This window comes from Salmo salar, chromosome ssa13 (genome assembly GCF_905237065.1).
Source record: "Salmo salar chromosome ssa13, Ssal_v3.1, whole genome shotgun sequence".
Classification (NCBI taxonomy): Eukaryota; Metazoa; Chordata; class Actinopteri; order Salmoniformes; family Salmonidae; genus Salmo; species Salmo salar.
The window spans coordinates 29,787,966-29,814,185 of NC_059454.1; the positions used below are offsets into that span (position 1 = coordinate 29,787,966).

At 43.3% G+C, this 26,220-nt stretch overlaps 1 protein-coding gene across 2 annotated transcripts; it reads left to right on the forward strand.

Annotated features, from left to right (window-relative positions):
- Nucleotides 1–2,451: 2,451 nt before the first annotated feature.
- On the forward strand, nucleotides 2,452–25,226 carry tmem240a (transmembrane protein 240a). Of its 2 annotated transcripts, none has more exons than XM_014135347.2 (4): nucleotides 2,452–2,569; nucleotides 4,768–4,874; nucleotides 9,921–10,129; nucleotides 24,105–25,226. In XM_014135347.2, exons 2-4 carry the CDS (start codon nucleotides 4,783–4,785, stop codon nucleotides 24,257–24,259), a joined length of 456 nt encoding a protein of 151 aa, XP_013990822.1. In that variant the 5' UTR covers nucleotides 2,452–2,569; nucleotides 4,768–4,782; the 3' UTR covers nucleotides 24,260–25,226. The 2 variants fall into 2 exon arrangements, with proteins under 2 accessions (XP_013990822.1, XP_013990821.1); XM_014135346.2 differs by lacking the exon at nucleotides 2,452–2,569 and adding an exon at nucleotides 3,817–4,348.
- Nucleotides 25,227–26,220: the final 994 nt, after the last annotated feature.

Sequence of the window (26,220 nt, forward strand, 5' to 3'; positions counted from 1 at the left end):
TGTCAGTGACAAGATTGTAGACCTACACAAGGCTGAAATGGGCTACAAGACCATCGCCAAGCAGCTTGGTGAGAAGGTGACAACAGTTGGTGCGATTATTCGCAAATGGAAGAAACACAAAAGAACTGTCAGTCTCCCTCGGCCTGGGGCTCCATGCAAGATCTCACCTCGTGGAGTTGCAATGATCATGAGAATGGTGAGGAATCAGCCCAGAACTTCACAGGAGGATCTTGTCAATGATCTCAAGGCAGCTGGGACCATAGTCACCAAGAATACAATTGGTAACACACTACGCCGTGAAGGACTGAAATCCTGCAGCGCCCGCAAGGTCCCCCTGCTCAAGAAAGCACATATACATGCCCGTCTGAAGTTTGCCAATGAACATCTGAATGATTCAGAGGACAACTGGGTGAAAGTGTTGTGGTCAGATGAGACCAAAATGGAGCTCTTTGGCATCAATTCAACTCGCCGTGTTTGGAGGAGGAGGAATGCTGCATATGACCCCAAGAATACCATCCCCACCGTCAAACATGGAGGTGGAAACATTATGCTTTGGGGGTGTTTTTCTGCTAACAGGACAGGACAACTTCACTGCATCAAAGGGACGATGGACGGAGCCATGTACCGTCAAATCTTGGGTGAGAACCTCCTTCCCTCAGCAAGGTCATTGAAAATGGGTCGTGGATGGGTATTCCAGCATGACAATGACCCAATACACACAGGTGTATAAAATCAAGCATACTGCCATGCAATCTCCATAGACAAACATTGGAGACGAATGGCCTTACTGAAGAGCTCACTTTCAACTCAACACCGTTATAGGATTCCACCTTTCCAACAAGTCAGTTCATCAAATTTCTGCCCTGCTATAACTGCCATGGTCAACTGTAAGTGCTGTTATTGTGAAGTGGAAACGTCTAGGAGCAACAACGGCTCAGTCGCGAAGTGGTAGGCCGCACAAACTCACAGAACAGGACTGCTAAAGCACATGCTTTAGCACATAAAAATAATCTGTCCTCGTTGCAATACTCACTACCGAGTTCCAAACTTCCTCTGGAAGCAACGTCAGCACAACAACTGTTTGTCGGGAGCTTCATGATATGGGTTTCCATGGCCGAACAGCTGCACACAAGCCTAAGCTCACCATGCGCAATGCCAAGCGTCAGCTGAAGTGGTGTAAAGCTTGCCGCCATTGGACTCTGGAGCAGTGGAAACGCTTTCTCTGGAGTGATGAATCACACTTCACCAACTCACAGTCAACAGACGAATCTGGGTTTGGCAGATGCCAGGAGAAAGTTACCTGCCCCAATGCACAGTGCCAACTGTAATTTTTGGTGGAGGAAGAATAATGATCTGGGGATGGTTTTTATGGTTCGGGCTAGGCCCCTTAGTTCTAGTGAAGGGAAATAGCAATGTTCCAACATCTAGTGGAACGCCTTCCTAGAAGAGTGAGGGGGGGACCAACTCCATATTAATGCCTATAACTTTGGAATGAGATGGTCGACGAGCAGGTATCCACATACTTTTGGTCACTTTTCGGCAGGTAGCCTAGTGGTTAGAGCGTTGAGCCGGTAACCAAAAGGTTGCTAAGTCGAGTCCCGAGCTGCCAAGGTAAAAATCTGTCGTTCTGCCCCTGAACAAGACAGTTAACCCACTGTTCCTAGGCCATCATCGTAAATAAGAATTTGTTCTTAACTGACTTGCCTAGTTAAATAAAGGTTAAATAAAAATATATTTAAATATATATATTTAGAAACCCAATCGAGATCTCAACTTACTGTTGAGTGCATCAACAGTTACCTCTTATGTCAGTTACTCAAATAGCCTATGTCAGCTAAACATTTTTTGATTTCTAAGTAAGATAGTTTAGCCAGCTATCTAGACCTTGTAGTAGGCCTAATCATCACCAGATTACCAACTGGGCACACAGAGCGTGTGCTCAAGGGCTCTGTCCTCAAGGGGGGCCCTGCTGATTTTGTTAGTCCCTCTCACACAGATATCATAGCAAAATGTGTAGAATTGCAGGAAATTAGCTTTAAAACTGCAAGAGTTTCTCACCACTCCTGGCAAAATGTGTAGAATTGCAGGAAATTAGCTTTAAAAGTACAAAATGTTCTCTGCCCCACGGCAAAATGGGAATAATTGCTGAAACGTTTTGCCCACGAGGTCGGGAGCCCCGACCGAATCACGCTTAGGGCCACCAAAAGACTAGAGGTGGCATTGCATATTTTGAATTGGGTTATTCTTTTGAAATACATAGGCCATTATTCATTTTTGTGGCCATGGTAGAACAACATGATAAACAACGTAAATATATTCAAAGACTAGTACATAGTATTTAGAGAGAAAGAGGGAGAAAGCCATTGGCAGCATCGATTTCCATGGTCCCGAACTATGTTGGGAGAAACCCGTTAATATTGGTGCTCTCCATGGTCCTGAACTGATAGCAGCCTAGTAGCCCAACACAAAGGGAGAGTGGCAGGCTACTATCCAAGTTCAGTATGAGACTAGCCTCATTGCTAATTTTGATCGTTGAAGAACGTACAGCTATGACTATTGAAGCTAAAATGTGAGTGTAACTACTTTGTGTAAATTAAGTTGATCTTCTAACAGGTGACGGGACGTCCTTGGGATTTTGTCCAGAATCGAACAATGCGTAGCAGTGTTTGATTTTCAATTGCTTTGACGTTTAAGCTATAAAAGTAGCCTACTAAGTAGGGCTAAAGACATTTGGGATTTAGCCTAAATATTGTGACATTTGTCCTCGGGTTGTGTTACACATTTAGTGGGTTTCGGTTGGGTCTGAATGAATGGAGCTCCTGGGAAGTGAATGAGAGTTATTTTAAGGACATTTGTCTTGCTTTTAACGGGCAAAGTACGCTCATCCACAATAGCCTTTGCTGTTAGGAAATGCAATTCCTATTGATTTCAACTAATACATCAATAACTCTAGTGAATGGCTAATACAATACGCGTATATAGGCGTAGAGACCAATAATGTAGCATAGCATACAGTGCCAGCCAGAAATTCAGCCCAGCGAAATGGCGTAGAATCCGAAAATGAACTGCAACGATGGAGAGGGTAGAGACTAGAGAGACAGTGGTAGATCGAAGGGGAGGGGGTGATCAGTAAAGCTGGTGACGCCTCTGGAGGAACGGTATAAAGGTTAAACCATCGCGAATATTCTTGGAATTATTTGCTTGAATGTCTCTGAATGTTTCACAGAGTAAAATGCAATAGGGTGGCACAGAATCTCCCTCTTTGTCTCCTATCTTCCTTCCTCCCTTTTTTCCATCCTTCTCTCTCTCTCCCCCCCTCTCTCTCCCCCTCTCTCTCTCTCTCTCTCTCTCTCTCACACACACACACACACACACACGCACGCACGCAAACACACACACACACACACACACACACCGCTCGCAAAGGGATGGTGGTGGATGCTCCTGACTGCGATAGCTAAAACAAGATGGGATAATCATGCGTGTCTGGCCCCGGGCGTTGATGCAGCTGCCGTTGCCTGATCTTTACTGGACTGAGGGTAGGGTGGGTCTGGTTCCGACTGGATCTACATCTCGATTCGGCTTGACATCAATGTTATCAAGCCATTTACATGTTAGAAGACAACGACTGTAGCCTAAAACGCGCAATCGCAATAAAAATGAATAATCTGAGTGATAGATTAATTAAATGCTCCCATCGATTGAGAATCTTATGTATCGATAATTAATAAATTAACTAATTGATAAGACAGACGGGAATAGCCTGCTGTCTTGGACGAAAGGTGGTGGTGGTGGGGAGGGGGGGGGGTCCGTAGCCAGGGACATCCCCATGAGGCGACCGGATCACCCTTTCTCCTGTTTGCTGAGATTCTTTTTTTAAATGATAACGGTACCTGGCCTTCCGGGAAAAGAACATCATTGCATTTGTAATCAGGCTAGGACACCCTCTCCACCAGCACCCTATTTCCGCCGTTCCCGCCACAGCAACCGCGGCACCCACCAGTCCACGACCCGGTCCGCGTCATCGAATCGACGCATCACTGGATGGGGTGTAGACTGTGAAGACCGTGAGTGCGTGTGTCAAAGGGGGTACTGAGGGAGACTGGGCGATCTCATCCCCTGTGCACTGGTTAATTGCACTCCAATCTGGCGAGTTTGGAGGGACGGAGAGTCAGGTGCAGTAAGGGCGCCTCAATGACCGTCTCCTCCCGGGACAGAGCGCCTAAAGCCCAGTGTTTGCAGTGCGGCGGGTAGAGAAGGCTAGAGAACGGCGGCGAGTTTGGAAGTTTTGATGCATATGATCACAACCACCATGATTTTTATGATTCTTGGCGCTTCAGTTGTAATGGTAAGAGATCCGCTTTTTATTGCACCCAGCATGTGTGTTTAACGCCTACAGCAATGATATTTTTTTTTAAACTTGTGTAGCCTATAATAATGAATAATGTAGTTATAGGCTAGATATTACAACTACAGAGCACATTTTATATAAGGACACTGAAAATAATTATGGTTAAATGCATATAGACTTAAGGAAGTAGGCTACACATAGAGTCTGCCAACAACTACATGGCTATCGTGAATAAATCATCTAAATACCATTTAAGAGCGAGGGAGTTTTCCCTCGCAAATTATTGCAAGGTGGGTTTCCAAATGAATTTTTCTATTTTCTCTTATATGGACTTTAGCTTAATGCAAGTCATATAATGGTGCTGCTGTGTTTGGAATAGTTATTGTGTCCCAGTTGACTCTTATGGTTCTTTGCAGGCGATAGCCTGTTTAATGGACATGAACGCACTACTGGATCGCTTTCACAACTACATCTTACCGCATTTACGAGGGGAAGACCGCGTCTGTCATTGCAACTGTGGAAGGTAAAAAAAACAATATAATACATTGATTCATTTGGATAGATACAATGTGCTGCATCTGCAATGAAAGGGTAGCCTAACAGAGTCAAGAGCGCTGCTATTTTTCTCGTCTAATCATAATCCCTCAATAGGCCTCTCGAATGATTTCTCCTGCTGAACTGTTAGTTTTAATAAGCATCCCAACCTTCCCTATGCATAATCTCTTGAAAATGTGCCTAATTGATGTCGACTGTGGTTTTATTGTGTGTCTAATGGTAGGCTACAGCCTTATGTCTGTGATGCCTAGGTTGTGACGGTGTTTTCAAGCCTATATTCAGTGATTTGTCTTTTACTGCACACGAAGGTGGTTGAGCCATAAATAAAGTATGTTATGATTTATGAGGAATGGGCTAAGGAATCATTTTAAACGAAGACAGCTCTCAATGATCGTTCTTGTGCTGTTTTGCATTTGCAATATTACCATATTTTTAAGAGGAAATGTTTTTGGAGAGAGGACATTAGGCCTACCTATATTGAATCAGTTTTGAGAATTATAATATATACGTATACAGTGATCTATTATTGATAACCCACGTTATGAAGGCTGAAAATGGAATGAAACATAAAATAACTATAGTTGAATGGTGATTAGGCCAGGTTTCATATTGCTGTTGTGATTAGACCTGTAAAAGTTATATGTGGCCTCACTTTTTCACCATTGCTGGTAGAGACTCCTTACAACACTGCAAACACTTTCTAAGTTCAAGTTCTACTCAAATATTCTGAGGAAACCGATTACCTAAAATAAATGTTGTTAAGAAACTTAAATAGCTGAAGTGAGCAGTACTACCTTCATATGAGAAATACAATAATACATGGATTTATTTTTAGTAAGGTATACTTAAATTGAATGCCCCCACTAAGCCACGCCTCCAAAAATGTCCCAGTGTGCCTTGCCTTTTCGATTAAATTGTAGAGTAACCAACCATGATTGTATTTGTTAGTGACATGGTTGTTGAATTCGTTCATTTTCAGTCCTATGGCCTTAACAAAGTAAGTTCCTAGGCAAGTATGCCAAGAGTGTGTAAAGCTGTCATCAAGGTAAAAGGTGGCTACTTTAAAGAATACAAATATATAAAATATATTTTGATTTGTTTAACACTTTTTTGGTTACTACATGATTCCATGTGTTATTTCATAGTTTTGATGTCTTCACTATTATTCTACAATTTTGAAAATAGAAAAATAAAGAAAAACCCTTGAATGAGTAGGTGTGTCCAAACTTTTGACTGGTACTGTAATTCATTAGCATATTAAGTCATGGATAAAGGCAAGTTTAGGCCTGAGTGCACTCTGAACAACTATAGTGGCTTGCAAAAGTATTCACCCCCCTTGGCATTTTTCCTATTTTGTTGCCTTACAACCTGGAATTAAAGTTTATTTTTTTTGGGGGGGGGGTTGTAAAATTTGATTTACACAACATGCCTACCACTTTGAAGATGCAAAACATTTTTATTGTGAAACAAACAAGAAATAAGACAAAAAAACTGAAAACTTGAGCGTGCATAACTATTACCCCCCCCCCACCTTTTGCAGCAATTACAGCTGCAAGTCTCTTGGGGTATGTCTCTATATGCTTGGCACATCTAGCCACTGGGATTCTTTCCCATTCTTCAAGGCAAAACTGCTCCAGCTCCTTCAAGTTGGATGGGTTCCACTGGTGTACAGCAATCTTTAAGTCACACCACAGATTCTCAATTGGATTGAGGTCTGGGCTTTGACTAGGCCCTTCCAAGACATTTAAATGTTTCCCCTTAAACCACTCGAGTGTTGCTTTAGCAGTATGCTTAGGGTCATTGTCCTGCTGGAAGGTGAACCTCCGTCCCAGTCTCAAATCTCTTGAATACTGAAACAGGTTTCTCTCAAGAATCTCCCTGTATTTAGCGCCATCCATCATTCCTTCAATTCTGACCAGTTTCCCAGTCCCTGCCGATGAAAAACATACCCACAGCATCACGCTGCCACCACCATGCTTCACGGTGGGGATGGTGTTCTCGGGGTGATGAGAGGTGTTGGGTTTGCGCCAGACGTAGCATTTTCCTTGATGGCCAAAAAGCTCAAATTTAGTCTCATGTAACAAGAGTACCTTCTTCTATATGTGTGGGGTGTCTCCCACATGCCTTTTGCGAACACCAAATGGGTTTGCTTATTGTTTTCTTTAAGCAATGGCTTTTTTCTGGCCATTCTTCCGTAAAGCCCAGCTCTGTGGAGTGTACGGCTTAAAGTGGTCCTATGGACAGATACTCCAATCTCCGCTGTGGAGTTTCTTTGGTCTCTTTGTTGCCTCTCTGATTAACGCCCTCCTTGCCTGGGCTGTGAATTTTGGTGGGCGGCCCTCTCTTGGCAGGTTTCTTGTGGTGCCATATTCTTTACATTTTTTAAATAATGGATTTAATAGTTCTTCGTGGGATGTTCAAAGTGTCGGATATTTTTTTATAACCCAACCCTGATCTGTACTTCTCCACAACTTTGTCCCTGACCTGTTTGGAGAGCTCCTTGGTCTTCATGGTGCCGCTTGCTTGGTGGTGCCCCTTGCTTAGTGTTGTTGCAGACTCTGGGGCCTTTCAGAACAGGTGTAAATATAATAAGATCATGTGACAGATCATGTGACACTTAGATTGCACACAGGTGGACTTAATTTAACTAATTATGTGACTTCTGAAGGTAATTGGTTGCACCAGATCTTATTTAGGGGCTTCATAGCAAAGGGGGTGAATACATATGCACGCACCACTTTTCTGCTTTTAATTTTTTAATTTATTGAAACAAGTTATTTTTTTTTTCATTTCATTTCACCAATTTGGACTATTTTGTGATGTCCATTACATGAAATCCAAATAGAAATACATTTAAATTACAGGTTGTAATGCAACAAAATAGGAAAAACGCCAAGGGGGTGAATACTTTTACAAGGCACTATACATATTGTAACTTTATGTACGTGTTGGGTCATTGTTGTTCAGTGCAGAATCTGAAACTAATTATTAATTTAACTAACATTCACAGAAGAGAAGAACATTTGCTCTTGGCCCTGTATGAATACTGCTCCTTTGTTTTGACTGCCTACAGTCTAACAACCCGAGAAATGGGTCATGAAGTGTTAGTAAGATTACTAATGGGTCATGAAGTGTTACTAAGATCATCATACAATAATATTGGCCAAACTTTTGAGAGGGCCTCTCTCTCACTCCCTCTCATTTCAAGATTTCCTCATAGTTAATGTTCAGTAATGTGCTATATTAGGCCTATATGCCTTTAGAAGTATTTTTAGACCAAAACTTTTTGGCACATTTTTTACATTTTTATACAAAATTATAAATGCAACATGTGAAGTGTTGGTCCCATGTCTCATGAGCTGAAATAAAAGATCCCAGAAAAAAAAACGTATTACTCAAATTTTGTGCACAAATTAGTTTACATCCCTGTCAGTGAGCATTCCTCCTTTGCAAAGATAATCCATCCACCTGATAGGCATGGCATGTCAAGTAACTGATTTAACAGCATGATCATTACACAGGTGCACCTTGTGCTGGGGACAATAAAAGGCCACTCTAAAATGTGCAGTTTTGTCACACAACACAATGCCACAGATGGCTCAACTTTTGAGGGAGTGTGCAATTGGCATGCTGACTGCAAGAATGTCTACCAGAGCTGTTCACAGAGAATTGAATGTTAATTTCTCTACCATAAGCCACCTCCAACGTTGTTTTAGAGAATTTGGCAGTTATTCCAACCGACCTCACAACTGCAGACCACGTGTAACCACGCCAGCCCAGGACCTCCACATCTGGCTTCTTAACCTGCGGGATTGTCTGAGACCAGCCACCAGGACAGCTGATGAAATTGAGGAGTATTTCTGTCTGTAATAAAGCCCTTTTGCGGGGGAAAAATGTATTCTGATTGGCTAGGCCTGGTTCCCCAGTGGGTGGGCCTGGCTCCCCAGTGGGTGGGCCTATGCCCTCCCAGGCATGGCTGCGCCCCTGCCCAGTCATGTGAAATCCATAGATTAGGGCCTAATTAATTAATTTAAATTGACTAATTTCCTTATATGAACTGTAACTCAGTAAAATCGTTGAAATTGTTGCATGTTGCGTTAATATTTTTGTTCAGTGAAAATTATCGCTGTCTATCATAGCAGCATTTTTTTGTGGTTTATTTTAAGTCATTTTTAAATATTGATAAAACCTCTGATACGCAATATTCAATGTGCAATGCATTTCTAGCTTTGAATTAATTATATATTTTCATACTTGTGCTTGTTACCTTCCTGTTCCCGGGGACATACAGTACATATAGTCCTAAACTAGATCCCAACAATTGCATGTCACAATGGTTGTCATTGCCTTTCATTAAGCCAATTGAAAGCGAGTGACACAGTGTCTGCGTCCAGGCTCTGGTTGAATGTAGTGCACTATGTAGGGAAAAGGGTGCCATTTGGCACACAGCCACTTTGTCTTTTAGTGACTTGAAAATGCTCTTCAATAAGAGTTACTAATTTTACGTAAGATGTTTACATCAGTATAAACATTTCATGGAATAGACAGTCAGATGAGAGGCCACCTGATCTTGAAAGCCTACTTTTAGTGCATGTGGTGTTGAGGCGTCATCCTGGCGATGATGCACACCTAATCAGGCCTGAGGCCACATCCACTGTCATTCCTTTACTGCTTGTAAACCTCAGGTTGTCATTTCATGAGATGTACCTTTGAGGGGCACGTTAAGTAGGTCGTTATGTTAGGCTTTGATAACACTCTGTGACAAAAGTAATGGTAATCATTTACAGAAGGCAGGCTACACACCTTTCTGGAAATTGTTATTCACCAGCACTGTACTGTATAAATTCAGCATGTATTCCATGCCTTTGCATTCTCCCATTTGTACCAAATCAGTGTTGAGAATTCAATTTCAACACCTACACCCCCTAATTTGTCCTCCCTTGCCCTATCTCCTCTTTCCTTGTCCTTCCCTCCACCACTAACACGTTCTAACCCCCGGCTTTGTCTCTTACAGGCATCATGTCCACTACGTGATCCCGTACAATGGGGACCATTCTCTGGTGGACTCGTCGGAGAACTACTTTGTGAGTGACAGCGTGACCAAGCAGGAGATGGACCTGATGCTGGGGCTGCTGCTGGGCTTCTGTATCAGCTGGCTCCTGCTGTGGCTGGATGGAGTGCTGCACTGTGCTGTCAGGGCATGGAGAGCCAGTCGCTACTATGGTGAGTCAACCAGAGACTTGGTCTGTTTGACTGGGAAAAGTTTTATATGGACTGACTGGAACGTCAACAAGGTTGACAAAATGTGCAGCAGAATGAGCAAAACATTTCTCAATCATCTGATGACAGAAGTATTGTTTGGTTGATTCCCATCTCTGCGAAAAGAGAGATGTTGAGTGAAGTGGTGTCTGTGTTAATATTTCGACTGCCATATTGATCAGTGTTTCTCCTACATCTTTTCTTGGGGATGTAACGTGGGTGTGTAAATGCCCAGAATTGACATACAGACTGCTGTTGACCACTGTACCATTCATTGAAACCAATTGAAACCAGGCTTTCTTGGGTGGGCGGATAGCCCAACACACCTGGCTATAAGTGATGGTTATGGGAAACTTGACAGAACTTGAGGACATAAGGGCTCAGTTGTTTACTCAAAGAAAGCATTCATAGGGGAAAAGGGAAAAGTATATTCCAGACAAAATGTATTGTCTCACAGGATATTTACGGTACAGTACTGTATACAGTGTTTTATGGTCATGAATTAGAATTAAGACATTATGCAGGTAATTACTATTTGTATAAGTGGGAGAAGGAATTTGGAAAAAGATGACTTTGTGTCCGTTGAGGGGGGATAGTTATGTGTGTAAAGTAGGCATAGTGAAACTGTAATGTTAATTATGCTGTGGAAATATTGCTGCCCTCAGATGTCATATGTTTAGTACATACTGATTCACTGAATCAAAGATTCCTTACCCATAGCACAGAGGGCATGTGTCTGTACACCAGGAAGACATACAATTATTAACTGTCTCAATTCTTACCAATGTTAGTCTAGCAAGCCAGACCTCACTGGAGGAGAGTGTATGCCAATGTGAACATATTACATATTAGAGGACTTTTGTCCATACTTCTTCTCCTGATGCAATAACTTGTCCAGTCCCACTGGGCACAGACGTCAGCTCAACATCTAGTTTTGATTTACATTTGGTTGAGTTGTCAACTAAGGTGAAATAAAAAAAAAAACAATTCACCATGTCATTGGATTTAGGTTAAACGTTCAGTGAAAAAAAGACTAAATTCTCTTACGTCGATGACTTTTTCCAAATCCAATCAGTTTTCCACATTGATTGAACGTCATCATTTTTGGTTGAAATGACAAGGAAACAACGTTGATTCAACCAACGTTTGCCCAATGGAGTGTTCTTATAATGTGTTGGAATAATCCAATTGCTTCAGCTACACATTATCTTGTGCAGCTCTCAATGTCAAAACAGGCATATATTTTGTAGCTGGCCTGGATCCTTTAGATATAAGACATTGCTGAAGGAGGTGATGTGACCTGGATATTCCAATTGCTGTTATGGTCAGAAAATAGAGGGGCATAATGTCTAGTGAGTATACAGTGGCTTGCAAAAGTATTCACCCCCCTTGGCATTTTTCCTATTTTGTTGGCTTACAACCTGGAATTAAAATAGATTTTTTGGGGGGTTTGTATCATTTGATTTACACAACATGTCTACCACTTTGAAGATGCAAAATATTTTGTATTGTGAAGCAAACAAGAAACAAGACAAAAAAAACAGAAAACTTGAGCGTGCCTAACTGTTCACCCCCCCCCCAAATTCAATACTTTGTAGAGCCACCTTTTGCAGCAATTACAGCTGCAAATCTCTTGGGGTATGTCTCTATATGCTTGGCACATCTAGCCACTGCGATTTTTGCCCATTCTTCAAGGCAAAACTGCTCCAGCTCCTTCAAGTTGGATGGGTTCCACTGGTGTACAGCAATCTTTAAGTCACACCACAGATTCTCAATTGGATTGAGGTCTGGGCTTTGACTAGGCCCTTCCAAGACATTTAAATGTTTCCCCTTAAACCACTCGAGTGTTGCTTTAGCAGTATGCTTAGGGTCATTGTCCTGCTGGAAGGTGAACCTCCGTCCCGGTCTCAAATCTCTTGAAGACTGAAACAGGTTTCCCTCAAGAATTTCCCTGTATTTAGCGCCATCCATCATTCCTTCAATTCTTTCCAGTTTCCCAGTCCCTGCCGATGAAAAACATACCCACAGCATCATGCTGCCAACACCATGCTTCACTGTGGGGATGGTGTTCTTGGGGTGATGAGAGGTGTTGGGATTGCACCAGGCATTTTCCTTGATGGCCAAAAAGCTCAAATTTAGTCTCATGTAACCAGAGTACCTTCTTCCATATGTTTGGGGAGTCTCCCACATGCCTTTTGCGAACACCAAATGGGTTTACTTATTTTTTTCTTTAAGCAATGGCTTTTTTTCTGGTCACTCTTCCGTAAAGCCCAGCTCTGTGGAGTGTACGGCTTAAAGTGGTCCTATGGACAGATTCTCCAATCTCCGCTGTGGAGCTTTGCAGCTCCTTCAGGGTTATCTTTGGTCTCTTTGTTGCCTCTCTGATTAATGCCCTCCTTGCCTGGTCCGTTTAATTTTGGTGGTCGGCCCTCTCTTGGCAGGTTTCTTGTGGTGCCATATTCTTTAACGTTTTTAATAATGGATTTAATGGTGGGACGTCCAAAGTTCCAGATATTTTTTTTATAACCCAACCCTGAGTTGTACTTCTCCACAACTTTGTCCCTGACCTGTTTGGAGTGCTCCTTGGTCTTCATGGTGCCGCTTGCTTGGTGGTGCCCCTTGCTTAGTGTTGTTGCAGACTCTGGGGCCTTTCAGAACAGGTGTATATATAATAAGATCATGTGACAGATCATGTGACACTTAGATTGCACACAGGTGGACTTAATTTAACTAATTATGTGACTTCTGAAGTTAATTGGTTGCACCAGATGTTATTTAGGGGCTTCATAGCAAAGGAGGTGAATGCATATGCACACACCACTTTTCCGTTTTTTTTTTTTTAATTCTTTGAAACAAGTTATTTTTTTCATTTCATTTCACCAATTTGGACTATTTTGTGTATGTCCATTACATGAAATACAAATAAAAATCAATTTAAATGACAGGTTGTAATGCAACAAAATAGGAAAAACGCCAAGGGGGATGAATACCCTTGCAAGGCACTGTACAAGTAAGAGACTGCCAATTAATCACCTCTGATTAATAAGAAACCACCACACAAAAATGGGGTACTAAATAACCCTATTATTTTATGTCTTGAAAAGACTACATTAAAAAGTAGGGATGCCATACTCTTTTGATGCATGTCTTATTATTTATTGATGATAAACAAGAATTTGGAAATGTGAAGCATACAAATATTGCCAGACTTAGATTCTGTGATTCTATAAGTATTAGTCAAGATGAAACTGCTTCATATTTGCAGCACAAAATCAACCCATCTGCTATTCAGTGCATAACATCCACATAAAAAAATACACCCAGATTTTACATTCAAATGTTTCCCTCGAGGTAGAGGGGTGGCTCAAGGCTTTTCTTGTGCTGGAATCCTTGTGAATGGAGGGAATGCCCCTTCACTGGTGTGTTTGGCTGTGACATTGATTGTGGGTCAGACTTGTTTAGCCTCCCTGAGATGGGGAGTGAAGGTGAGGCTGATGAAGCACGAAGGTAGGTATCACATCCCAACCCGCACATACACTCTCTCTCTCTCTCTCTCTCTCTCTCTCTCACACACACACACACACACACACACACACACACACACACACACACACACACACACACACACACACACACACACCACACTTGCTCTCTCCTAGGGAGCTATAAATAGAGTGAGAGAGAGCAGCTGGAATAGCGGGTGAGGAAGAAACATGCACACCACATTGACACAGACCACATTGAGGTGCACATTGATTCCTTTAGCTTTTTCTAATTCCGTCTATAGACCCTGTGTCTCCTGCTCTCCATTCAGTTATTGGATCTCCTTATATCCATTTTCTTTAAAAGGCATCCTTTTGGTGACCATTTTCTTACTGTCTATTTCTCATGAATAACTGATTCATATTCTTTGGCACCATCAGTGATGAAACCATCAGTGGAAAGACATTTTATTTAGCAAAATAAGGAAACAAAATATGATAACAAAAGAGGAAAATTATGATTTTGATAACAATGGCCCCCCTTCCCTCCCTCCGTAAAAAGACCTTTACATTTCTACCCTCACCCCACTTTCTGCATTACATTACCATTTACATTTTTCTCCTGACTCCATCTCCATCTCTCCATCCTTTTATTCAAATGAGAAGAACCTGTATCGTTCTCTCTTTTCCTTTGGATACCCTTCTGAACTGTCCTTGTGGATTGCATACCCATTCACAGCTATAAATAACTCACTCCTCCCTCCCGGCCAGCAACCCCCACTTCCCACCACCTGCCTCCCCGTACACCCCCCTCTCCCCTGCCTCTAGCAGGGCCATGTGCTAGTGGGTGTGCTGCCTTGGGATCTCCGTCTTCTTTCTCTGCCGTCTCAGCGGGACTCACCTCGCCAACAAAGCCTGACAGAGACAAATTCCTGCACTTCCATTTCTACAAATTCAACCTCACACTCATATACTTGGTGAAAGAAATCCTAAATCATTTTTTAAAAATCGCTATTTAATCATGCATATCAGGATATAGAAACTGAAACATACACAAACATGACCAAAACTATGTGGACACCTGCTCGTCGAATGTCTCATTACAAAATCATGGGCATTAATATGGTATGGTTGATGTGGTTGAGGTCAGGGCTCTGTGCAGGCCAGTCAAGTTCTTACACACCGATCTTGACAAACCATTTCTGTTTAGACCTCGCTTTGTGCACAGGGGTATTGTCATGCTGAAACAGGAAAGGGTCTTCCCCAAACTGTTCCCACAAAGTTGGAAGCCCAGAATCGTACAGAATGTCATTGTATGCTGTAGTGTTTAGCCCGAACCATGAAAAACAGCCCCAGACCATTATTCCTCCTCTACCAAACTTTACAGTTGGCACTATGAATTGGGGCAGGTAACGTTCTCCTGGCATCTGCCAAACCCAGATTCGTCTGTCGGACTGCCAGATGGTGAAGCATGATTCATCACTCCAAAGAACCAGTTTCCACTGCGTCCAATGGCGGCGAGCTTTACTCCACTCCAGCCGACGCTTGGCATTGCGCATGGTGATATTTGGCTTGTGTGAGGCTGCTCGGCCATGTAAACCTATTTCATGAAGCTCCTGACGAACAAGAACTGACGAACAGTTCTTGTGCTGACGTTGCTTCCAGAGGCAATTTGTAACTCGGTAGTGAGTGTTGCAACCAAGGACAAACCATTTTTGGGGGGGCGCTACGCGCTTCAGCTCTCGGTGGTCCCATTCTGTGAGCTTGTGTGGACGGCCAGTTCGAGGCTGAGCCGTTGTTGCTCCTAGACGTTTCCACTTCACAATAACAGCACTTAGTGTTTTTTCTTTCGTTTTTTTCTCTTTTCTTTAGGGGGTGGATCAGCTTTAATATTGCGGATAGATTGTTGTTTCCATCAATGTAATTGTCTGCATCATTTCCAATCCCCCATATATTTTTGGGGTAAATATATATCCATATACATGCATACACACACACATTTTATATATATATATATATATATATATATATATACACACACATAAGCATTCATACATATACCCATATGGTCACGTCCTGACCATAGTTTTCTATGGTAGAGTAGGTCAGGGCGTGACAGGGGGTGTTTGTCTGTTTTTGTATGTCTATGTTCAGTTTCTAGTTTTGCATTTCTATGTTGGTGTTGTTTGGCATGACCTCCAATTAGAGGCAGCAGGTTGTCCTTGTCTCTAATTGGAGGTCCTATTTAAGTTGATGTTTGTTTCACATGTGTTTGTGGGTGATTATTCGTTGTGAGTGTATTTGATCCTCCTGCGTCACGGTTTGTTGTTTTGTGTATATTTTGAAGTGTTTAATTGTTGCATTCGGTTTCACTGGTTAAATAAATATGTGGAACTACGAAAACGCTGCATCTTGGTCCGCTCCTTCTAACAGCTGTGACAGAATCACCCACCAAAGAAGGACCAAGCAGCGTGGTAAGGAGCAGCAGAAGTATCTGTAAAGGACCCTGGAGGCAGGCTGGGGAGTATCGTCGTCCGAGGGAGGAAATCAAAGCAGCGAAAGAGAAGCGACGATACTACAAGGCTCTATATGCACCGAAAGGCAAGGCTGAGAGGCAGCCCCCAAAAATTTTTAGGGGGGGGGGCACAAGGGGAGTTGGGCAGAGTCAGGATGGAATCCTGAGACAACTTCCCGTGCTTACTGTGGGGAGCAAGTGATGGAGCAGACACCGTATTTTGCGGTGAAGCGCACTGTGTCATCAGGGCACATTCAAAGGCCGGTGCGAACTGTGCCCGCACCCCGCAGTTATCGAGCGGAGTTGAGCATCCGGCCAGGGTGGGTTGTGCAGGCCGTGCGCTCCAGACCTCCAGTGCGCCTCCAAGACCCAGTGTACCCTGTGCCTGCTCCACGCACTCTTCCTCCAGTGCGCCACCATATCCCAGTACGTCCTGTTCCTGCTCCCCGCACTAGCCCGAAGGTGCGTGTTACTAGCCTGGCGCCTCCTATGCCAGTCCCACGTAGCAGACCTCCAGTGCGCCTCCAAGGCCCAGTGTCCCCTGTGCCGCTCCGCGCACTCTTCCTTCAGTATGCCTCCATAGCCTGGTAAGGCCGGTGCCTGCTTTGAGCACGCGGTCCGCAGTGCGTCTCCCCAGTCAGGTGAGACCAGTTCCAGCGCCCCGTGGGAAGCGTCTAGTGATGGTCAATAGGATGAAGCCTCCAGTGATGATCCATGGCCCGGAGCCTGTAGTGTTAATCCATGGCACGAAGCCTCCAGTGATGATCCATGGCCCGGAGCCTGTACTGATGATCCAAGGCACGAAGCCTCCAGTGATGATCCATGGCCCGGAGCTTGTAGGGATGATCCATGGCACGAAGCCTCCAGTGATAATCCATGGCCCGGAGCATCCAGTGATGATCCATGGCACGAAGCCTCCAGTGATTATCCATGGCCTGGAGCCTCCAGTGATGATCCATGGCACGAAGCCTCCAGTGATTATCCATGACGCGGAACCAGTAGTGATGATCCATGGCACGGAGCCTGCAGCGAAGGTCCCCTGTCCGGAACCTACAGAGACGCTCTTCAGTCCGGAGCCTCCAGCGACGCCTCCCAGTCCGGAGTCATCAGCGACGCCCTGCAGCCCGGAGCCTTCAGCGGCGGTCTGCAGCCCGGAGCCTTCAGCGGCGGTCTGCAGCCCGGAGCCTTCAGCGGCGGCCTGCAGCCCGGAGTTTTCAGCGGCGGTTGGTGGTCCGAAGCATCCGGCGAGGATCCATGGTCTGGTTCCTCCGGACATACAGAAGCGGGGGGATCAGCGGGCAGTGGGGGTACCACGCCCGGAACCAAAGCCGCGGCCATAGACAGTTGTCACCCACCCTACCCTCCCTTTGTGTTGTGTTTTTTTTTAGGCGCAGTCAGAGTCCGCACCTTTGGGGGGGGGTACTGTCACGTCCTGACCATAGTGAGTGGTTATTTTCTATGGTAGAGTAGGTCAGGGCGTGACAGGGGGTGTTTGTCTGTTTTTGTATGTCTATGTTCAGTTTCTAGTTTTGCATTTCTATGTTGGTGTTGTTTGGCATGACCTCCAATTAGAGGCAGCAGGTTGTCATTGTCTCTAATTGGAGGTCCTATTTAAGTATGTTTGTGGGTGATTATTCATTGTGAGTATATTTGATCCTCCTGCATCACGGTTTGTTTTGTGTATATTTTGAAGTGTTTAATTGTTGCATTCGGTTTCACTGTGTAACGGCTGTCTTTGGAAGAAGAGGACCAAGGTGCAGCATGGAATTTGTTCATCTTTTATTTTGGATGAAAAAAGGCACTTCACAAAGAAAAAACAAACGACAGCCAAACAGTCCTGTCAGGTATCCTAACACACTAAACAGAAATTAACCACCCACAAAACCCAAAGGAAAACAGGCTACCTAAGTATGACTCCCAATCAGCGACAACGATGTACAGCTGTCCCTGATTGAGAGCCATACAAGGCCAAAACAAAGAAATACAAAAACATAGAAAAAAGGACATAGAATGCCCCAAAACACACAGAACCCCCCCCCCAAAGGTGCAGACCCCGAAACACACCTCAAACAAAAAACACAAAAACCTCCCCAAACTAAAAGGGAGGGTGGCCACCGTCAACGACGGTTCTTGTGCTACACCCCCCCCTTCCCAATCCTCCCCCCTACGGAGGTGGCTCAGGAGCGAGACGCAGACCCCGCTTCACCACTGCCTCACCCCACTTTGGTGGCGCCTCTAGAGCGGGGTCCCTCGCCGCCGGACAGGCGGGCGACTCTGGCTGCGCCGGACAGGTGGGAGACTCTGGCGCAGGACGCACCAGGCTGGGGAGACTTGCAGGAGACCTGGCTCTGGGCGCAGGCACAGGACTCACCAGGCTGGGGAGACATGCAGGAGGCCTGGCTCTGGGTGCAGGCACAGGACTCACCAGGCTGGGGAGACATGCAGGAGGCCTGGCTCTGGGCGCAGGCACAGGACTCACCAGGCTGGGGAGACTTGCAGGAGGCCTGGCTCTGGGCGCCGGCACAGGATTCACCAGGCTGGGGAGACATGCAGGAGGCCTGGTTCTGGGAGCAGGCACAGGACTCACCAGGCTGGGGAGACTTGCAGGAGGCCTGGCTCTGGGTGCAGGCACAGGACTCACCAGGCTGGGGAGACATGCAGGAGGCCTGGCTCTGGGCGCAGGCACAGGATTCACCAGGCTGGGGAGACATGCAGGAGGCCTGGCTCTGGGAGCAGGCACAAGACGTGCAGGGCTGGGGAGGCGCACAGGAGGCCTGGTGCGTGGGGCTGGCACAGTCTTCACCAGACGGCTAGCACGCACCTCAGGACGAGTATGGAGAGCTGACTCAGGTGACATCAATTCGAGGACACGCTCCGTAGGGCGTCATGCACCAACACAGCAGCTCTCTCATATCTCTCTCCTCCAATCTCCCCATCAACTCCTTAATTGTCTCTGCTTCGCTCTCTTCGCTCACCTCCAACTTCACCCCGACTGGCTCTGGTTCCATCCTCGGCACCCCCTGCCACGCCCTGACCAAACTACAATAACAAATAACCCCTTTTACTGGTCAGGACGTGACACACTGGTTAAATAAATATGTGGAACTACGAAAATGCTGCATCTTGGTCCGCTCCATCTAACAGCTGTGACACATATATACATACAGTTGAAGTCGGATGTTTACATACACTTAGGTTGGAGTCATTAAAACTTGTTTTCAACCACTCCACAACTTTCTTGGTAACAAACTATAGTTTTGTCAAGTCAGTTAGGACATCTACTTTGTGCATGACACAAGTAATTTGTCCAATAGTTCTTTACAGATTACAGATTATTTCACTTTTAATTCACTGTATCACAATTCCCGTGGGTCAGAAATTGTAGACCTCCACAAGTCTGGTTCATCGGAAGTTTACATACACCTTAGCCAAATACATTTAAACTCAGTTTTTCCCAATTCCTGACATTTAATCCGAGTAAAGATTCCCTGTTTTAGGTCAGTTAGGATCACCACTTCATTTTAAGAATGTGAAATGTCAGAATAATGCTAGAGAGAATGATTGTCAGCTTTTATTTCTTTCATCACATTCCCAGTGGGTCAGAAGTTTTCATACACTCAATTAGTATTTGGTAGCATTGCCTTTAAATAGTTTAACTTGGGTCAAACGTTTCGGGTAGCCCTCCACAAGCTTCGCACAATAAGTTGGGTGAATTTTGGCCCATTCCAATACCTTGACTTGGTTGTCCATAACCCATTTTGCCATAACTTTGGAGGTATGCTTGGGGTCAATGTCCATTTGGAACACCCATTTGCGACCAAGCTTTAACTTCCTGACTGATGTCTTGAAATATTGCTTCAATATCTCCATATAATTTTCTTCCCCCATGATGCCATCTATTTTGTGAAGGGCCTCCTGCAGCAAAGCACCCCCACAACATGATGCTGCCACCCCTATGCTTCACGGTTGGGATGGTGTTCTTCGGCTTGCAAGCATCCCCCTTTTTCCTCCAAACATAACAATGGTCATTATGGCCAAACAGTTCGATTTTTGTTTCATCAGACCAGAGGACATTTCTCCAAAAAGTACGATCTTTGTCCCCATGTGCAGTTGCAAACTGTAGTCTGGCTTTTTTATGGTGGCATTGGAGCAGTGGCTTCGTCCGTGCTGAGCGGCCTTTCAGGTTATGTCGACATAGGACTAATTTTACTGTGGATATAGATACTTTTGTGCCTGTTTCCTCCAGCATCTTCACAAGGTCCTTTGCTGTTGTTCTGAGATTGATTTGCACTTTTCGCACTAAAGAACGTTCATCGTCTGAGCGGTATGATGGCTGCATGGTCCCATGGTGTTTATACGTGCATACTATTGTTTGTACAGATGAACGTGGTACCTTCAGGTGTTTGTAAATTACTCCCAAGGATGAACCAGACTTGTGGAGGTCTACAATTATTTTTCTGAGGCCTTGGCTGATTTCATTTGATTTCCCATGATGTCAAGCAAAGAGGCACTGAGTTTGAAGGTAGGCCTTGAAATACATCCACAGGTATACCTCCAATTGACTCAAATGATGTCAATTATCCTAACAGAGGCTTCTAAAGCCATGACATCATTTTCTGGAATTTTCCAAGCTGTTTAAAGGCACAGTCAACTAGTGTATGTAAACTTCTGACCCACTGGAATTGTGATACAGTGAATTATAAGTGAAATAATCTCCCTGTAAACAATTGTTGGAAAAATGACCTGTGTCATGCACAAACTATAGGTTGTCAACAAGAAATTTGTGGTGTGGTTGAAAAACAAGTTTTAATGACTCCAACCTAAGTTCAACTGTAGTACACTTATCATAATTTGGTTTTAATCCAGAGAGGTTAGCAAAAGTATTTAGATCCTTTATGAGGCTGTGGAGGGATTCTAATTGTGGTTTTAAAAGAAAACATTAATCATCAACGTACAATGACACCTTTGCTTTTAATCCACAGATTTCTAACCCCTAATATTATTGTTGGATCTCATTTTAACATAATAATAATAAATAGGTATGCCGATAGTGGACAACCTTATTTTATTCCTCTTGACAGTTTAAAACTTTCTGAGATGTAGCCATTATTTACTATTTTACACCTAGGGTTACTATACAGAACTATAACCCATTTTACAAGAGATTCTCCAAAATTGAAATATTCTAGGCATTTATATATAAACTCCAGTCGTACTTTATCAAAAGCCTTTTCAAAATCAGCTATGAAAACCAGGCCTGGTTTCCCCGATATTGTAACGCTTACTGTAGTGGGTGTGGAGTCAGGCGCAGGAAACAGGAGTGTTTGCTATCGGGCTTTAATGAAATGCACCGTCAAAAGAATATACACCCAACGAACATCAACAGGGTGTAATCCAAAAAACACAAGATCCAAAAAAAACACGTACCACTACACGAAACACAGTGAACAACAGAAATAAGCCCACACACAGAACAGGTGGGGAAACGGGCTTAAATACCTAACTAAACACTAATGAGACACAGGTGAAACCAATAAAGACAAAACCAACAGAAAAGGAAAAAGGGATCGGTGGCAGCTAGTAGGCCGGTGACGACGACCGCCGAGCGCCACCCGAACAGGGAGAGGAGTCACCCTCGGCAGGAGTCGTGACAGATATTTCATAGAATTCTGTTGTTTCCAGTACTTGTCTTATATTATCTCCAATATATCGTCCATGTAATAAACCTGTCTGATTAGGATGAATAATATCTGACAATACCTTTTTAATTCTATGCGCCAAGCATTTAGCTAGAATTTTTGCATCACAACACTGAAGTGTAAGAGGCCTCCAATTTTTTTTATGGACTGGATCTTTATATATAACACTTGGATCCTGTTTCAGTAATAATGAAATCAGACCAACTTGTTGCGTGTCCGATAATCTACCGTTTATACAGGAGTGGTTAAAACATGATTCCATTTTTTTTTGTATACTTCCCCTGGTATGCCATCCAGCCCTGGAGTTTTCCCGGACTTAAAGGCTTTAATTGCATCAAGAAGTTCCTCCTCTGCAATTTGGCCTTCACGTGAGTCTTTCTGTACAGATGTTAATTTGACATTATTAATCGGAAAAAAATCCATACAATTTGCTTTGGTTAGTGGAGATGGAGGAGACTGAAACGAAAACATATTCTTCAAGTACTTTACTTCCTCTTTCAAAATATAATTCAGTGAATCATGCGTGACTCCATCATTTGTAACAAGTTTCAATACATTTTTTTTGGTAGCATTTCTATGTTGAAGATTGAAAAATAATTTGGTGCATTTTTCCCCATATTCCATCCAGTTCAATTTATTTTTATAATATATTACACTGGAAAGTTCTTGAATAAGTTCCTCCATTTCTTTTTGTTTTTCCTCTAACTTATTCTGTGCCTCTATGGTACAGTTTTTATTTCTATCTAACTGTACTGTTAGTCCTTCAATTTCCTTTGTTAATATGGACTCTTTTGATCTAAATTGCTTTTGTTTTATAGATAAGTACTGAATTGCATGGCCTCTAAAGGCACATTTAAAGTGCCCCATACAATAAGATCTGCTGTACCTATGTTAAATCGGAAAAAGTAAGTTATAAATTCTTCTGTCCTAGTTATCATCCAGTAAGCTTTGATTAAATTTCCAATATCCTCGCCCACGTGGAAATTCTGTAAGAGTAATATATATGCCAATTATGTGATGATCCGACCACATTCTGTCCCCATCAACATTTTTAAACTTTTGGTGCCAGAGAGAATGACATAAGAAAGTAATCAAGATGACTAGTTTGATAAAGCTTCCGCCATGTATATCTCACTAGGTCAGGGTATTTAAGCCTCCATATATCCACTAATTCCAATATATCCATGACATTCATGATTTCCTTAAGGGTGATAGTTTGTAGTGTGATTTCCTTTACACTTACAGTTGACCGGGGAAGCTCTAGCAAGGCAGAAATTTGACGAAATGACCTGTTGGAAAGGTGGCATTCTATGATGGTGCCACTTTGAAAGTCACTGAGCTCTTCAGTAACGCCGTTCTACTACCAATGTTTGTCTATGGAGATTGCATGGCGGTGTGCTCAATTTTATACACCTGTCAGCAATGGGTGTAGCTGAAATAGCCAAATCCATTATTTGAAGGGGTGTCCACATACTTGTATATATATAGTGTACATACCACATACAGTATGGGTAATACTGCCATACCAGGCAAAAAGGCAGTAACTGCTCATAGCATGGTACTGAGAAAAATGGCTTTTATTGTCCTTGGTTTCACAGTAACTTTATGCAGTTAGTGCTAACATGACCCCCATTTTCTCCAAAACACAACACAATAGAGGCAGGATACTTGTCCACATGATTAAGCATGTATTTAATGTAGCAAAAATGACATTAACTCCTTTTAGACCAAATGAGCAGCTACTGCCTTTTTGCTTGGTAGGGCAGAATAGTGATGTAACATTTTATATTTGGCAGATGAATGTGTTGCAACTGTCCCATTTTGGGCTTGAACCAGGGACCCTCTGCACACATCGCCAACCGTAACGCTCAAAGCATCGTTACCTATCTCTCCACAAAAGCCACGGCCCTTGCAGAGCAAGGGAAACAACTCCTTCAAGGTCTCAAAGCGAGTGACGACACCAGTTGAAACGCTACTAGCGCGCATTGCTAACTAGCTAGCTATTTTACACCGGTTACATGGGCAACACATGAGTATGTAGGATTGATGTATTGTACTACCAACAATTAGGTTGGTGGGAGCATCAAGGATGTTTTAGACATATTGGGCATCTAATATACCTAACCAAATGCACTCCCATTCTCTTATTAACCCCACAATGAGATAAATGTTCTAATCATTTATCTTTCTTCTCTAGTTTCTTCACCCCTATAACAACCTCCCTCTCTCCTCTTGTCCACCAGACACCCCTTCCTGGTCATGGCTCCCCTCGTTCTGCAACCTTCGAGATCTGCGTCGACGCGCCCAGCTCAGACAGCTGGAGGACTCCAGTGGCAACATGGTCCACATCAAGCAGAAGCTCTACCACAATGGCCACCCCAGCCCACGCCACCTCTGACTCTGAAATAAGAATCCCCCATCCCAGCCCCCCCAAACTGCCCCATGGCCAACTGCTGCCTCAGAGACCCTGGAAGACTGCCCTCCCTCTGTTCATAACACCTCTGTCACTGAGACTTTCTTATGACAACCCTGACACAAGTCATCACCAACCAATCCAAACTCGAGCAGAAGAAGAAGATAGTCGCTACTGAAATCTTGTCTATGTCCACATTTTCTGTGTTCATTGTTGAAACTTGGCATGCTCTTTCAGAAAAGGGTACGATGCGGGCAGTGTCCGGAAAGTGGGGGGAGTAAGAATGGGGTGCCACAGTGGGGGTTTTTCTCTATGGGGAGGGTCTTTCTCTAAAGTGGGAGGGAGGTAAATGGAAAGGGGTGTTTTTCAAGATTTTGTGATGGGAAGATTAGATTGCTGCTTCTGTAAATACTAATAAATATGGGGAAGTGGGAACACAGGGTATGGGTGGGTTTGTTTGTGAGTGTGGTGAGTCAAGTGTTACGAGTAGAGCTGATAGACTATGGGAAGATAAACGAAGGGTAGGGAAGATGAGGATGACAGCCGTCTGGGGTTGAAGAGTGTGATTTCTGCTAAAAACACAGATTAATTAGCTTTGTTACTTTGTGAATTAAATGAATGTATTAATTTACATGTAAATATAAGAAGGGGAGGGGTGGTCAGGGTTCTCTGCACTGTGTTATTATTTATGAGAAGGTAGAAAATAAACTGATGCCAGCCCAGATAAGACGGAGAGACAGTTCAGTACTTCCCTTGTCTTCCCAATACTGTGTCCAATAGCACTTCCCAATTTGCTACATCCAATTGCCTCATACTTATCAGGAGCAACCAGCCTAGCAGCAGCGGGAACCCTCACCCAGTCCACCTCCCCTCTCTGTCCAGACATTGCTGTTGTGAGGATAAAATGTCTGTTTTATTAAAAGTGCCATTGAAGCACAACAGTGACCCCTAATGTTTGAATGTGTCATTGCCTCAACATCAGTAGATATACTGTTCAATAGATACGCTTCCATACACAATTATTTAGTAGTGAAGTTAAAGCTTTTAAATTGGTTCTATGCTCCAGAATTTTGGATTTGAGATCAAATGTTTTATATGAGGTGACAGTACAGAATGACACCTTTTATTTTAGGGTATTTTCATACATATCTGTTTTACCGTTTATAAACTCAAGCGCTTTATGTATCTGGTCCCCCCATTTGAAGGTGTCATAAGTACATGGACTTAGTGTATTCAATGTAGTCAAAAGTTTAGTACTTGGTCCCATATTCCTAGCACACAATGACTAAATCAAGCTTGTTACTCTACAAACTTGTTGGATGCATTTGCATTTTGTTTTGGTTGTGTTTTGGATTATGTTGTGCCCAATAGTAATTAATGGTAAATAATGTATTGTGTCATTTTGGAGTCGCTTTTATTGTAAATTAAAATAGAATATGTTTCTGAAAACTTCTACATTCATGTGGATGTTACCATGATTACGGATAATCATGAATGAATCGTGAATAGTGATGAGCGAGAAAGTTACAGATGCACAAAGATCATGTCCCCAAAACATGTTAACCTTGCATCATTACCAATAACAAGGGAGGTTAGCATTTTTTTGGGGGGGTATGAAATTTATGCCTTTGTAACTTTTGACTAAATGTATTTTACTATAAGTGAATTTGTCAAAAATACTTATGACACCTTCAAATGGGGGGACTAGATACATAAAATGTTTTCATTTCTAAACAGTAAACGATATTTATGAAAATACCCTCAAACAAAAGGTGACATACTGTATTGGTGCATCATATAAAACATTTGATCAATCCAAAATGCTGAGTATAGAGACAATTAAAGCAAAATGTAAAGCTTCACTAAATAATTACATAGGGGAGTATATGTATGGGGGAAAAAAGCATTCCCGGGAACCTTACTATTCAGCATCCCTTCACCCATCC

Bases quoted from the DNA above. Each gene is read 5' to 3' on its own strand.
- tmem240a (XM_014135346.2), top strand. From the start codon at position 4,292: ATGCATATGATCACAACCACCATGATTTTTATGATTCTTGGCGCTTCA. The intron at 4,875-9,920 runs GTAAAAAAAACA...TGTCTCTTACAG, and splicing joins TGTCATTGCAACTGTGGAAG to GCATCATGTCCACTACGTGA. The intron at 10,130-24,104 runs GTGAGTCAACCA...CTTGTCCACCAG, and splicing joins GAGAGCCAGTCGCTACTATG to ACACCCCTTCCTGGTCATGG.